Genomic DNA, 16,642 nt, shown 5'->3' on the forward strand with positions numbered 1-16,642 from the left:
CTGGTGTACCTGGTTATATATACTGAATAAACCACTTGGCCCATTTACATGTAGACATGGATATATCCTCAGACACTATTATTAAATGCAATTCTATATTTTGCATATGGAGGTTGATGATACACCTTTCCGCTTGCCATGACACTAACAAAGCTAGGCTGAAACTCAACAACCACTTGTATTCATTGCTTTGCAGGCTAGCAGTAAGTTCGGCTGCTGGTGGGAAGAGGTTCACTTGTGACACCCTCCTTAAACTAAAGGATCTTTCATGCTTAGTGCACATGCAGATTCTCTTATCGAGGTGGTCTGGAGCTGCAGATACAGTCACACCGCTCATGGTGATCCAACTGGATGTCAACGAGAGCCATGTACTTCGATCTACCCCTCCTCCTGAAATGGCCGGGATCAAACTTTAATACCTAGGACAATAAGCACATTTCCTGTTAGAAAGCCCTTAGAGTACAACTCAATAGATGTCACGTATTCTCTTTGTGATAGCTGGTTCTTAACCCTTTGAGAATTCACACATGTAATTATTTTTTCAATTATCAACTCCTTGAAGTGAAGGGCTCAACTGATCACAGTGCCTCCTGAATCACCTATCTGCAGTACCAAGATGACCTCAGGTGTCCTAGCATGTAGTTATTGACAGATTTCTAAGGACCTGCTTTGTCTCAGGTGCTGTCCCAAATATTGTCATGACAATTCTTCTGCCAAAGCATATGTTATGGATAAATAACAATACTGAGCATATTGTTATTTCTGTAGACAGCACAATGAATAAAGTCATGAACATAAAAGCTGGTATTGCTAAATTTTTTATTGATGTAAAACAATTTGCCCTAATGAAGATCATTAGGGCTAGTTATTCTATATAATAAAAGGGTAATATGCAAATTGACCAAACGGTGGAACGACTGGTTGCTATGACATTCAATGCAAGAGCTGCCCCCTGGTGGTCAGTGCATTCCCACAGGGGGAGTGCAGCTCAGCCACAAGCCGGGCTGACAGCTGGTGAGCGCAGCAGCCTAAGCCATCAGTAGGACATTCCCTGAGGGCTCTCGGACTGCTAAAGGGCGCAGACTGGGCTGAGGGGACCCTTCCCCCCCGAGTGCAAGAATATCATGTACTAGACCTCTAGTAAATAAATAAAAATGTGTTTATGTTCTTACATATATGTTAATATGTAATACCTTTTATAATTTAAATCACTAAAATTTTTGTACATCAACATTTGTATATCAATATAGCATTTCTTAAATTAATAAAGTATAAGCTCAATTTTTTGATGAATACATTTAAAATAATTTTTTTAAATTAGTAAGTTTCAATAGAAGCTAGCTCTTCTTTCCTGCTGTGCCTTCATTGAAGTGAAACATTAGTCATCACATCACACATACTTAGAAAATTATATGCTTGTTCTTATATACACTATATGGTCAGTTTAATTGCTTTTCTTGTTTATGCTCTTAGGTTCTGGTTAGCGGTTAGTCTTCACTTTTGATTTTGTTCTATCTTCCTCTTAGACTCTGAAGTCTGTCAAAGTACCATACAATTATGTGGCATTTTACATTTTTCAAAGAATTTGTACAGATGCACTATTTCTTTTGCCCTCAGACAAACCACATCACATACTTGAGGAGGCATCCTATTTCCATTTTATAGATTACAGAATGGAAACTTTAAAGAAGGCTAAGGGCCCTCTGGGGACTCAGACCTGGGAGCTGGGCTTTTTCCTCCAGGCTCCTAGAACACTCTGACCCAGTGCCTCTCGAATGTGCCTACGATTTCCTTTTGTGACTCCTCGGGTAGACCAGACATACCTGTGCCATGTAAATATAAGTTATTTGGACTTTATTGCATTAGGTACTATCAATTACTTGACTAATTTGTTCATAGATGAGAAAAGAGGGAGATTAAGTTACTTGCCCAAAGTCACAGAGCTAGTCATTAGTAGAACCAGAATTTGACTCATTACCTTATCCATAAAATTAAAACTTTGTTTGTATAACTCAGCAGCATGCTGGAAAAATAGTAGCTGCTAAAGAAACCTCCTGGGTGAAGGTGGTGGGAGATGCCCACAATGCAGGAGGGAGTGGAAGTGCAGGATTCTTCCTTTTTACCTCCTCCCCATCTGTCCTCTATTCTACCTCCAGCAAACACAGGGGACAAAACAAGCCAGGGAATAAAGAAGAGGCCAAAAGAGTGGCCCATGCTTTGGACCACTTTTATTTAGTTAGTTTATTGTTTAAAGTATTACATATGTCTCCTTTTTCCCCTGATTGGCCCCCTTTTAATCCTTTCACATTTTTGGAAGGAAATGTAAAATACCAAGAGCAGAGTTACATTGACATTTGCCCACTGCTCCCACGTTCTCTCCTGTTGGCTAACTATTAAACACAAAAGACGCCGCTTCTCTGTGAAAAAATAAGCAAAAGAAGCAATGGTTGAAGAATGGATTCATTACCTTCTGGGGTGTTCAGCAGCCCTGCCCATGACAGATTTGGTCTGAGTGCCTAAGAAGGGGTTAGAGGCTGGAGTCCTACAGCTTTGCCAAGAATTTCTCAATACAAATTAGCTGTTGTCCAAGACTGGCTGCATGTAAACCAGATTTGGGGGCTGGCAGATACAGGGGAGGAACATGATTTATAAGAAGATGAGCATACGTTAAAGAAAGCCATATGAAAGCCTTCTAAGTTGCAATGAGGGGCACCTATAAAACCAGCACTGTTGATTTGCTTTCTCATTCGATTTGCTTTCTCATTTGAGATGAGAGCAGAGGCTGGGCAGTGTTCCTAATTTGCCTCCTGACGGTTAGGGGGTTTTCCCTGTGTTTCATATTAAGCAATGTGAGCAGAGCGTATATGTGCTTTGCTGATAAGAAGAGAAAAATGAATTGGCAGACACTTTCCCAGACAAGACAGGAAAGCACTGTTTGAACAAAGTGGAAATTGGACTGCTTTGCTGACTGATCACAGGACCGATGTTCAAAGCTTTCAGACCATAGAATAGTCTTAAGTTCAGGTACACAGCACTGAAAGGAGGAAGAGAGCAAAGCTGATCTGAGAGATGGTGAAAAGTTAAAAGAAAAATAAAGAGCCTTCATCTGAGATAGCAAACTGGCTGGTTATGGGTTATCTGGTCACCATTAAAGGGAAGGAACCATTGAATTAATTACAGCCACTGCTGGACACTTGCTAATAGGAACCATCACAAAATGATTTCCTATTTTCCGAGCTGTGAGTCACAGCTGCAAGCACACACGCTGAAGTGAAAATTCACTGAGGAGCAGTCAGCCATTAAGAAATGTGGGTGAAAGTGGAAATCTCTACTCCTCTCCACCACCTGGAAAGGCAGGTGATGCCAGGGAAAGTTGATTTTTACTAAATGGAGAATGACAGCGCAAGTTGGTAGCTTTCATAACACTACACAAAGCCAAAAATGCTCAGTTTGCAAATTACCATATCACAAAAGATATTTAACTTCAGTGCCAATAAACCACCAAGTGAATCATTGCCATAAAGCTATTACACTAATAAAACAATACCAGGCAGAAAAGCTATCTGCTGAGTTGCCTTCTTGTTTATTGGGAATATATATTTTAAAAAGGTTGTTAAGGCCTTGTAACAGTTCTCAAATTAATGGCTGACATAGGAACACAAGTACACATTTCAGGACAAATGCAATGTCTAAACCTGAATCATTAAGAGTTCATTTAAGATTCTCCCTAACTTCTGAAGCAGGCACAATTCAGTACACATACAATTTCTTATCTTAAGATATAAAGAAAACACTTCTTATTTTTGCTTCCATTTTGACTGCTCTCATGCTTATAGATTATATGAAAAGATGTGCATAGGTTAAGATTTTAAGGGCTGGTAGTCGATTTTTCTGAAATCTAAGTGACCACAAGCAAAAATACTTTGAGAAGGGATTGCATTCTTTTCTACTTGGGTAAGTGCTCAGCTTGCAGCAAGAGTTGCAGCAGAGGCGGCCTTGCAATAGAAGAACTGATTCCAAGTCATAAGACAGAGCATTCAATAAAAAAGACACGAATTATGAAAAGTTCAGTAACATTTTGTTGACAAATTAAGTTTGAAGGTAACCAAAGGCAGGGAGCCTATAAAACTCTCATGAATTTTGAAAATGCAATCTTGATATCAGTGGACATTTACTTCTAATAGAAGTTTTCTGTGAACACCGTAGGGTTACTAGGGGGTATACTTAAGTGCAGTCCCTACCTTTACAAAACTAAGTAGTCAAATGAGCTCAGTGGTTAAGCATCGATCTATGAACCAGGAGGTCAAGGTTCGATTCTGATCTGGATACATGCTTGGGTTGTGAGCTCGATCCCCAGTAGAGGGCATGCAGGAGGCAGCTGATCAATGATTCTCATTATTGATGTTTCTATCTCTCTCTCTCCCTCTTCCTTACTCTTTAAAATCAATAAAAAATATATTTTTAAAAAATAGTCAAATGATTTTGATTTTAGAGAATCAGTGGCTACATGTTCAGCCAACCCAATGCAGAAAACATGATGAAAGCCTAGCTGGGCACCAGATTTCAGAGTATGGCAATAGCGCTGAGAATCATTCATGACACAGATGGGTCTTGTCTACCTGAGGAGCATCATGCCCTAAGACAGGTTGGCTAATCTTTGGCAGGAAGGCGTGATGTGAAGCTAGATCTGGAGGGGAAAGAATGAGCGCTTTCTGTAGTACTTCAGGGGAGTCCATTCACTCACCAGGTGAGTGATCAGGGCTGTCAGAACTGAGGAAGCCAGAACAGGCTCAGAAAATTCCATTCACATCTGTTTTGTGCTTTATAGTCTTGAGATGCTTTCATTCCCTCAGTAGCCCCAGGAGCTAAGTAGCACGGGTGTGATTACTGATGAATGAATTAACTTCTCTATAAACATTAACTGTTCCAGATTACATCTTTATTCTTTTGCATTTGCCTAGCACTTCAACCACCAATTTGTTTATATTCCATACACAGTTTCAGTAAGATGAGATTTTGGGGCTAGGAAAGAGTGTAACAGTGAACGAATAGCAGGTAACTTCAGGTCTGTCTGGGACTCAACATTGTAGGTTGTAAGTGAGGAAACCTGGGGCCCTGGTGGGTCGGGGGGGTGGAGGGTGGGGGGAGGCGTGGGTTACTTGGCTGGTCCTAGGTTGTCTCCCATGAGGTAAAGCTGGAACCAGAATCCACATATACTGTCCTGGCTCTCAGAGGAAAACAGACACATCCTGAAAAGAGCTGTCTTATGGCTTCAATCAAGAGGGAGAAAGAAAAAAAAGAAAGAATAAGGGGAAGTCTGAATAAGCTCTAGAAATGATAGTTCCAGAAAAAAAAAAATAGAGTAGAAACTCTGAAAAAAAATTTTTTTTGTCTTCTTGATCTTAATTTATAATTTTAGCTATTTTTTTTTCAGTAGAAAATACTTAAAGCATATAAAAACTGAAAGTACTATTCTTTTAGCGCAAGATTTTATTACCTCTAATTAATCCTCTGATTCATATATAAGTATCTGCCTGTATCTCTAACTCTTATAAACTGTAATATGAAGCAATTTTAATATAAAATTCTACATTAAAATTAAAAGAATCCTGGAAAGTTATTTTTAATTCAGTGCAGAGACAAGAATGATTCTAGATGTTGTAAATTTGTCAGAAACAGGTTTGTATGTTCAATATGGTTGCTATTAGCCATGTGTAGTTATTTACATTAATGTTAAGGTAAATAAAATGAAAATTTCCATTTCTTATGTGTGTGACATAGATTTGTAACCACATGTTGCTAGTGAGTACTATTTTGGACAGCGTAGATATGAAACAGTAGAATTTCTAGATATGAAACTAGAAATTCTAGTAGTATAGCGTTATATCAGCTTTGTGACAAAAACATGAGAGAAAGGACAAAGAAAATAAATTTTTACCTTTCTCTCTCTGCTGCTTCCTACCTTTTTCGCTGTTGACTGAATGGATATAGGAGACCACATGATGAAAAACAGTAAATGTTAATGAAAAAGCTAACCGTATTTCTAGGGAACATCCTACTCCTTCTTTACACATTATCAAGGGAAAATGAGAATTGATATATATATATCATCCTCTGTCTACACAGTATGTTTTCTGGACCCTTCCCCATTTAAAAATCACCACCTAAGATATCTTTTATATCTTACTAGTAGCCCATTTGCAGGAAAATCCTGCAAGCCGCTGTTGCGGCCGAGTGCACTGCCGCTGCCGCCACCTTTGCGGCCACCGCGCCTGCACCCGCTTGCCACTGCCACCTGCCCCGCTCCGCCCTGTTCCACCCCACTCCGCCCCGCCCGGGCTTTCCCTCTGGCAGCCACCTTGCTTTCTGCTTTTCCTCCCTCTTCCTTCTAAGTTGTCTTCAGTCTTCACTCCTCCCTCTCTCAGCGTATGCAAATTAACCGCCATCTTTGTTGGGTAATTTGCATACTCGCCCTGATTGGCTGGTGGGTGTGGCTTTGGCTGGTGGGCGTGGCTTGGGCTTAGCAAAGGTGCGGTCAATTTGCATATTACTATTTTATTAGGTAGGATTTATTCCAAGAAGCATAGAATGGTTGTCAGGAAAAAGAAAAAAATACTTTAACAGGATACCTACAACCTTTGAGAACAGAAAATAAAAAGATGCTAACATCGTATTGCACTGTGAAGAAGGCTAACCCCCTGTGGGAGAAACAGCACAACCTTTTAACAAAGCAATGATATTAGCTCCACGGAGAGCTTTAAAATGTCTCCATTTTATGCCTTAAATGCTGAGCATTGACGTGTTTGTGGAGAGTCACACCGGCCTGCTTATGCGATGAGTTCCAGTCACCCGTAGGGGTGCTCCTCTCTCGCCGAAACTCATTTCACATCTCATCAGTTATAACCAGGAGCTGAGGAAATTGGGCTTTCCTGTCTCTGAGTTAAGAATACAGACACAGAGCTAATGGAGTACAGGATGAGGATTTTCCCTAATGAGCCCAGCTCAAGCCTGCTGCCCTTCCTTAGGGCACTCACTGTGACATATTTCAAGGGCATTTTAGGAGTTAGTGGGGGAACAGGCCAGGCCTGTTAGTTCCAGGTGTGCAGGTACTGACTGTGCAATGCTGCTGTGAGGTCCCTTTGTCCAGCACTTGGCCGCCTGATTGTGTGTAGAGGTCTGCAGACTCCTAGAGGTGAAAATACTGTGACACGTGCTTCAAAGCGATGCTTTAGACAGCAGTTTCAAAAGACGACAACATTGCCAACCTGTTTGTGTGACTGAACAAAGAGATCAAGGCCCTCCCCTTCAGATATTAATTGTTTACAGGCATTTTATAGGTAGCAGCGATTATGTACAGAGACAAGAAAGGAACTAAGGAAAGGACCCTGTCTGAGAGGCGAGAGTCCTTTTAAGGGTGTATTTGACTCTGCCATTTCCGCAATGAAGGACTTTAAAAATCCAGCTGTAACTTGTAACTGAGCAGAGAGTCGAGATGAAAATAAAGCACTGCCCAAAACATCAAAGACTAGACTCGCATGTTTCTCCTCACAGTTATGACTAGGTGGAGAGCCTGTCACTTCCAGGATTACTTCACCTCTAACCTGGTCATTGCATTCTGCATTCATCTTTAGGTTCGAAACAAAACATTGTGAGATTCAGGCTCTGGAACTCCAGAACACGGTCCAATCTAGAGTTCATCAGGTCACACAAAAATAAAACACAATGCGCACCGATGACAGCATTCTCTGACTATGAGGACTTTTTTTTTTTTTTCCTTTGAAAACTGTGTGGGTGGAGTAAGAAATTCTTGTGACTAAGAGGGTATGTTCCATGTAGGTCTGAAGAGAGTGTTTTCTCTGACGAAGGTAAGCATGGCCAGTGGCCTGCAGCTTCCTGCATTTCCCAAGTGGAAAAGGCTGCTTATGACACATCCATTTTCATTTGGCTCCAGAGTTACCGCCTAACTGAACATTATTGTTTTACTGTTATCAGGATAACAAAACACTTTTACAAAGCTGGAGACTTCATTTAGGGAGCACTGTCTATTTTTTGTTTTCTTGTTTTGGTGGATACTGATAAACAGCAACTCAAACAATGATTCCTAACAATAATGTTTGCCCCGCATTTTAGTTTATATTTTAAAACGTGTTTCTGTTTTATGTTTCACATCTTGAAAAACACATTTCATATGCAACACATTATTTGAACATGACATACCTCGTGATACTTTTTCACCGTTTTCCCTGAAGCGCACTTGCAGGACTTCCAGTTGACAGTGCCACAGCCACAGTTGCCTCCGCAGCGCTGCACAAGGAGGCAGCGTGGGAAGAAGACCACGTTGGTCAGCTTCAGCTCCTCTCGTAAGTTTACTGAGTAGTTCCTGGGAGTGCAGCTGTAACGCTTGACATCCTCATTGAGCCTGTCCAGGTCAACTGTAAGAAACACACTATGTGAGCAGCACATGGCTGTAAGCAAAAACACGCAGCATGTGTTTCGGGGAAAGGGATTGAATATGTCTTTGGGATCTCAATTATACTCCAAATACCACAGGTGAAAAGTCTCATTTTTCTTTTGATCCTACGTGCCCTTCAAAAAAATAGTTATCATCAACAACAACAAAGAAAAACAAAAAACCCTAAAAAACTTGGCTATATCTATATATTGGTTCAAATTTCCTTGTACATTTTCTAACGCAAAAAAAAAAAAAAAAATTGTTCTGAGGTTAAAATAAGCACATGGCCAGCAATTTGAAATAATTGCCTTTATCTTAAAAACTATTCTTTATTCTAAATAAATCCTGACTGTAAGCTATTACTTAAATATAATTTGAATTATATCAGGGACAATCACACTAATATATTTAACCAGCAATGAAATTTTACAAGTAAATGTGAGAAAGGAAAGGTTTTAGTTTATTTCAACTCAAAGGTCAAAGAAAATGTCATTTGGGGGATTGTGAATCTGATCTGATGCATATTTGTGCATTGTGTCCTAGATGGCAGTATGCTTAGTGGTTAAGTCTTGGGCTCTGCAGGAAAGCTACAGCTGCCTTCACATGGCTATGCCTCCTTCTTGTTTGAAAGTTCCTTAACTGCTTTGAACCTCCTCTTCCTCATCTATAAAATGTAAATAGTATAACTACCTATTTCACAGCAATATTTAAAAGATTGACTCTAGTGTGGATGGTACTCAATACTGTTTATTATTATGCATTTTGATTAATTTTGACTTTTCCTGCATATTTTCTTTTTAAAATCAAATGGTCAAAAATGAAAAGAAAAAAATCAGGCCTTCCTTCTCTATTTCTTTCTTTTGGCTCTTACTCTATACACATGATTGCCAGGGCGTATGGTTACGGGGTTTTCTATGAATGAAGAGCATCATCCTACATTTTCACATTTTAGTCACAAAGATGTATAGGAATTACATTTGTCTTATTACGTTATATAATTACATTTTAACTAGTGGTCTCAAAATCCATCCAGTCATCCATCCACTTGACATGCAAATCCTTGACTCTTGAGCACATACATGACCATGCCCTCAGGAGAAAGTCTCTTGTCTGCCCTATTTCCACACTATTTCCTAGTGCCTGTCCCTTGTCACCATAGAGGTCACCCCAGGAGGGATCCCTCCAATGTCAGTTAGGTATCATCAGGCTGACCCTGCACTCTGGCCTCAAGGGAGTCTTAGCCATAAACCAAAATTGCTTGAGGTGCAGTAAAGAGTATTCTTTGGGGGCAGAGGTTAAAGGCTAAGGATGCTGTCAGTAGACTGCATCTGAAGGAAACCAAAAGAAGGCACTAGTGGGTGAAGGCACTTAACCCCAGGAAGTCAGCTGAAAGACTGGCCAGATGGCCACATGACCCCGGGAATAAAGAATTCAATGGGAATTGAATCGGTGCCCTGCCCCAAGTGTCTTTCCTATGTGCAACCATGCTTGATTCTCAAGGACAGGGGTTTTTCCCCAACTTTAATATGCTGAGCCCAGGACATGTGGGGGCCGAATACATGCTAAATAATTACTATGCATAATTTATTGCTGTTTCTTTTTTCTTCTTTTGTAAAGACATCATAAGTTTAGCTACAATCAATCCAGGTTTAAATTGAATGAACTCTGTCTTGGGAAAGGAACCATTTTATTGCTGCTAAAGCCCTGTAAATAACTGCAAGCAAAGCAGGAAGGATTACATAAATGGATTAAGAAGTGCAGCAATCATCCATTACAAGTGTCATCCTGATATAAATGCTGATGCTGGCCTGTGCTTTACTGCGCCTGTGGACAGGGCTGATGCAGAGGGCCAACTCTGCTGCTTGGGATAATGGAAGTATTTTTTATCTAGCATCGCAGAGGAAAGAGGTGCAATTAGCAATAAGAGGCTGTGATGTGCAGGAAGGCAGGGAGGGATAGGTGGGAAGTAACGGTACTGAGTCTCTCTGTAGTTCAGCCCTCTGCTAGACACCTTACACAAATGACTCTGTTTCCTTTCCCCCCACCCTTATGAGGTGGGTATTACTTACCCAAAGTGAATAGTAAGTGGGAAAAGTGGAATGGAAACCCTTTTCCCTTTTGCTCTATTCTCTGTCACAGCAAGCAGCATGGGGGAATGATGGTACCCCATAGCTGAAGGAAGGACACCCCCACTTCCTGCTGCACCCAGCTTTTCTGTAGGCTGCTGTACTAGGACTGGGGTGCTGAATGCTTCCTCCTTGTCTCTAGAATGTTTCCAAGACAAATTACAGTGCTTTCCCTATAGAGATGTAGCTGAACCCCAAAGTGCCCTCTACAAACCAGAATAGGGTATGTACGTCTTACTTGCCTTAAAACACAACTCTGCTCATTGTATAAGTTTACTGACTGCACTGGTTACTTCCGTTTCTTGTCCGCTAGGAAGAGGTTTACCGTGCTGTCAGTTTTATGCATCAACTCCCTAATGTGAGTTAAGAGCTGAGGCCCAGTGTGACTGCTGTAGAGTCCAGCTGCCCTGCTTATCAGGGGATGGAAACCACCAAGGCGCTCAATTTAGAACTAGAACTAAAAGGTTCTTCTGACTGGATGCAAATAACTTCAAAGCAAGATTGCAGACTCTCTGCAGGGGATATTGAGTTTCCAGTCCAGGAAGACTGATTAGCAGTGCAGCAGAGCAGAGAGCCAGACCAGGGGCTGAGCAGCAATTAACACTTCCAGTGGTAGGTACTTCCCTGGGAAGGGGGCTGTGGTGTGAGCCTGCTGGGAGGGAGGAAGGCCAAGAGGTACAAATCCAGAGAGAAGGGCTGCCCTTTCCTTTCCTGCTTCAGTCTCCATGGCGGAACAATATAAGGCAGCAAGGGTGTTCCAATTATAATTCAAAGGCCCATTACTTTCAGGCAACTTCCCTAGTTCACCCAGGTGTACATATGTTATAATTCCTCTTTTGCTGTCCATTTGAATTTGAGTCTTCTTGCCTTTGCTTGGCTCTTCAATGTCAGTTAAGATGTGGGGCTGTGCCCAGCCAGCATGGCTCAGTGGTTGAGCGTTGACCTACGAACCAGGAGGTTCGATTCCTAGTTGGGGTATATGCTGGGGTTGCGGCCTTGATCCCCAGTTGGGGGCATGCAAGAGGCAACCAATCAACGATTCTATCTCATCATTGATGTTTCTATTTCTCTCTCCCTCTCCCTTCTTCTCTGAAATCAGTAAAAAAAAATTTTTTTTTAAAGAATATTTGGGGCTGTGCACTGACAATATGTTGGAAGGGTTGAAAGGTTTCACTGTCCTCAAGGGCTTCCCCTGGACACGTTAATCCAATGCGGGGCCCTGCACAGCGCAGCAGAAGCACCCTTCATCTGCAGCCCTGCCCTGAAAGCATCGCCCAGCCACAGAAGCTCCTTGGGCTGTGATAAGAATTCTGGGCTCTGAGTATTGGGGAAGGAATGCGTAAAGCAATGGCATATTGGGGAAGGCACACCCTTGTTCAGTGTCTAATCCATGAGGGTTCAGGTGTAGAAGAAAGGAGAGTCAGCCTGCTGTTTTTTATTCTGACCATCTACATGACTAAGTACCAGGTAACATGAAAAGTTCTGCACATATATGATTGCACGAAATTCTCAAATACACTATGGACTCCATACCATTATTGCCCTTAGTTTTAGAGTTGAGGGAATGGAGCTTTTGGAAGGTTAAGAACAAAAGTTGTCCAAAGCCACACAGTCAGTGGTAGAGCCAGGATTCGAATCCAGGTTTTTTCATGCCTCTTGCACGTATGAGCCTCTGTCTGAAGATTTCAAGGAGGATGCTAAGAGCAGCTTCCATAAGCCATGCTGGAGCCTTCCCTGTAGAGGACGCTCAGTGTCCAAATGACCCGGCTTTCTGGGTGTGCTGATAGGCACTGACCTGTCATTTTCAAGATGTTGTCAATTACATATACCCAAGCATGTGCTCCCGTGCACACACCTCCACCTACCAGATTATACTGGAAGGGTACACCATGTTCTGGCTAATAAACCAGGCAAATGTAAGAGAGCCTCTTTTTTCTTTGATATTGAGCAAGCAATATAATTCATTTCATCTTTTTCACCTGAACTGAGGGGACTTTTGCCTATTCATGATCTTCATTTTGTTTAATCATTTCCTTTATTTAGATGCTTCTCTTCCACTAAACCATTAGGTTCCAGGAAGCAGAGAGTTAATTGTCTTCTTATACCATCTCTCCTAGTGCTCTGCCCCCAGTGGAAGGACCAAATGTAGGTCATTTAAGTCCACCTCTTCTAAAACCATTTGGTTTCAACAATTAGAAGCAGGGTACTGTTGAAGGAAACACAACGTATTTGAGTCTAAGCATGTGGGTCATTTTAGAATATCTGAAATAATCAATTAAAACCAATAAAAAATAACCTGAAGTCATTAAGCACCCCTGGATAATTGTTTCTGGTTTTCTTTAAATATCTATCTTTCTTTTACTCTGAATGACAACCCAGAAACTTAAAATCAATATTAGAGAGCCCTGGCCAGGTGGCTCAGTTAGTTGGAGTGTCATCCCATAGACCAAAAGGTTGCCGGTTTGATTCCTGGTCAGGGCACATACCTAGGTCATGGGTTCAGTCCACAGTTGGGGCCCATATAGAGGCAACTGATTGATGTTCCTCTCTCATATCAATGTTTCTCTTTCTGTCTAAAAATCAATCATAAAAGAAATACATATCCTTGGGCAAGGATATATATATATATGTATATATATATATAATATATATATATATATATATATATATGTGTGTGTGTGTGTGTGTGTATATCTATATGTCTATACATCTATATCTATCTATATCTATCTATCTATCTATTAAGATGATTTGAGAAAGTCTCAGCCATATATAGCCCTATTAAACAATGCAGATTTTCTTTGCAAGGAATAGGTACTTATCAACTACTATCTGAACAAATCAAACTAATGATTGTGTTAGGTTAGACTCAAGAAACTGGAGTTTCATAATTATGATGCATGAAGATGATTGCCCCAAGATCCATGGGATCTAGAAGCAGTGCTACACAGGGTAGAGGATGGCATCAAGAAGGCTGGTCCCTCACACATATCTCAAAACTGCTCAGGAATTTGTCCTCTGCCAAATGGAAATTGATGTCACAATCTGTCATGTAAAATGCTCACATTTTGACTTTGATGTTACAACACTACATTTATGTTGCTTAGGGTGGGGGTGAGAGGTAAAGGGAATATATCCATAATTGCAGTATTTTTATGTCAAGCAACTAGAGAATCTCAGCCTTTTTCAAGGTTCATAAATTCCCCAGGAGAATTCATCATCTCTATGGACATTACAACCTCACTGTAATTTTCTATAAATCTACACATAATTGTGAAAACTCTTTTCACATTTCAACCCTAATTTAGAAGTGCAAGTAAATCTGGAATGAACAACTATTTTATAATTTTCAGTGAGGGAACATCAAAATATTTTAAACTTAAAATATTAAATTCCGTGACTTCATTTGCTGATTTAATTTCTAAATGGAAACATTTACCACTTGTATTTATAGAAATCAACCTAAGTCACATTAAAAAGTTCCTAATTAGACGATTCCTAATTTTCAGTGTTTAAAAACATTGTTAAGCAATGAGTGAATGGAAATTTATTAACTACCTACTATGTGCCTGGCACTGTGTGGGCTGCTTTCACAAACCCCAGTATCAGTGCATTCTCATAACTAAACCCATTTGATAGCAGAAACTGAGATGCAGAAGTTAAGTGACTTGTCTAAAGTCACTGGACATATAATGCAGGCATTTGACAAATATGTGCTGCAAATGAATGGATGAGTGCATGGATATCTGCAAGGCATTGAATTAGGCATGAAAGCAGCTCACACCATCAACAGGAACTCATGACCTGGGGGGATGTATAAAGCACATCTAAGAAAAGAAAAGTGAGAAAACAAGTTAGGAGATGAAAAGAAACAAAGAGATTTTAAATGTCCCTCTTTCTTTTATTTACTAGAAGATGACTAGTCTCTGAACTTTAAAAGCCATTGAGTTTCCCACAGCATGGGACCTGCAGCCAAGAAACCCAGACTGATGTCATGGTTCTTTATACTTTGTAGCTGTCACAGAAAGTTTCTGAATTTGTTTATTTTACATGTAAAATGGGAATAAGAAGACTCTCCTGCTAAGGAATTTAGTCAGATTGAGTGCGTTAAGACTGTTAGAAGCATAGGTCCAAACCCCAGCTCTCGGTAGGTATACCCCACATTATTGTTGAAATGAGTAAAACAGATCCATGAGGTCAGGATAAGAATGGAATCACCCCAACAGCTGAGATTCTGCAACTGGTGATCACGAAGAAAAAGAAGGTCATGTCCACCTTGATCTAAATGTCAGAAGGCAATGATTGTGTATTCAGCTTCATTTCATGGGCCTTAGCACAGTCCTCTGTAAGTAAAGACACTTAATGAGCCAGCTCTCCCCGCACCAGCAGTGTCAGCATAGAGAGTGCCCTAGGAAGGGTGTGCTTTCTTCTCAAGTCCATTTGGGTGGTGAGAAAAAAGATGCTGGGAGGTTCCCTGATGTTTCACAGAAAACATGGGCACAGGATCCACAAGGCAAACCTATTCATCGTTAACAAGAGTGACTGTGTGGAAAAGGCACATTTGCCCACCCAGACACTAAAGGTTACTTGTGATTTTCCACCACCAAATGGATTTTTCTAAGCAATTTGCACGCGAATCATAAGCCTAGATGGGAGGAATAATTGTGATGATGAAAGTGAGGTTAGGATCCCCATGATGATGGACGGTGTTGACTAGGAATTCCATGCTGTATTGGTAATGGGAGGGGCCAAGATTTTCTTCAAACATTTTATGCCTGTTTCCTCATAGATACGTGTAACATGATAAACAAGAATATGGTTTTAGTCATGTTTTCGGGAAAACTGAATGAGTGGGGAATCTAGATACTTACAAATCATATGGATCATAAACAGTGCCGACAGTATAAAAAGGCAAGATTTGTAAAGGAAACATCCAGCAAGCAAAATGGTGCCAGAGTGTTTCTGGGTAAATAGTATCATAGAAAAGTTTAATATATACTTGGTGATCCTATTGTAAATGTTTAATGAGTGTACTGGTTATGTGAATACTTAAATCTGATAATATTCATATACTTTGCAGGAGGGAAGAGAGCAGAGGGGTTCACAGAAATACCTTGCTTTTTTAATATTTATGTTTGTATTCAAAAGTAATGATAGTAGCTATCATCTATTGAGGGTGCACTAGGTGTTATATACTCTGCTGTTACCAATCCTAACACAACTTTGTGAAGTGGTTGTAATTAGAGATACTTCAATTGCAGAAAACAGAGGCTCAGGATCTATAAATGACTTCTTCAAGGCCACTAGTCTTAGGATTTGAGTTAGAATTTTATGCCAAGTTTAAATGACAAGGAATTCCATGCTCTTCCCACTATAGCATTCTTTCTCTTACTCTATTTCTATCAAATTTGTGGAAAACAACTTCAATATTGATAAAGAAAGCTTTTACTTGGTGCATACCACATGATTCAGGAAACTCAATGAAGCTAACCCTCATTCAACATGAGAACTTAGAAAATGAAACCCATTTTGATTTAATGTGCCCAGTACCTCTGTTTGTTTAATGTACAGATAGATAGCTACAGAAAAATGATATCTCAAGGCTGACTTTTCAGATTCATCACCAGTGTCAGCCAAGGGCTTTCTGAAAATTCTTATACAGATCTCATATAGGCAGATAAAGTTACAGACATTCCACCTGTGGTGGCTTCGGCTTGTTTCTAAAATATGTTCACATCTTAATGCACTCTGAAATTTCTTACCACAAAATACATCACTATTGAAAACTCATATCTTCCGCAGAATACAACACTATTGAAAACCCGTATCTTCTTGGTTAGCATACAGGGGCATAACACAGCAGAAATAGCTGTAAAGACTAATTTAAAAATAAAAAGGTATTCTGATCTAAGAGAACTCAGAACCATTTCAAACATTTTGGTACACAGCACATTTATTTTATTTACTCTTCAGTTTTTTATGCCAGTTATTTACCAGTAAATAGTTTGCAAATTAAAGAGTTGAGTGTTTTAGATTTTAGAGATAAATCATATAATTGGTATTA

The 16,642-nt window shown here is 40.2% G+C and overlaps 1 protein-coding gene across 2 annotated transcripts in view; it reads right to left on the reverse strand.

The window, feature by feature from the left end:
* Positions 1-293: 293 nt before the first annotated feature.
* The window catches only part of PDGFD (platelet derived growth factor D), a 232,336-nt gene continuing 215,987 nt past the window's right edge, over positions 294-16,642 (reverse strand). For both annotated transcript variants that reach the window (XM_008150186.3, XM_008150185.3), the window contains exons 6-7: positions 8,218-8,432; positions 294-419 (exon numbers count right to left, since the gene is read on the reverse strand). In XM_008150186.3, coding sequence (XP_008148408.1) covers positions 294-419; positions 8,218-8,432 — 341 coding nt within the window. The remainder of the gene's footprint in view (positions 420-8,217; positions 8,433-16,642) is intronic.

This window comes from Eptesicus fuscus, chromosome 13, assembly GCF_027574615.1.
Source record: "Eptesicus fuscus isolate TK198812 chromosome 13, DD_ASM_mEF_20220401, whole genome shotgun sequence".
NCBI lineage: Eukaryota > Metazoa > Chordata > Mammalia > Chiroptera > Vespertilionidae > Eptesicus > Eptesicus fuscus.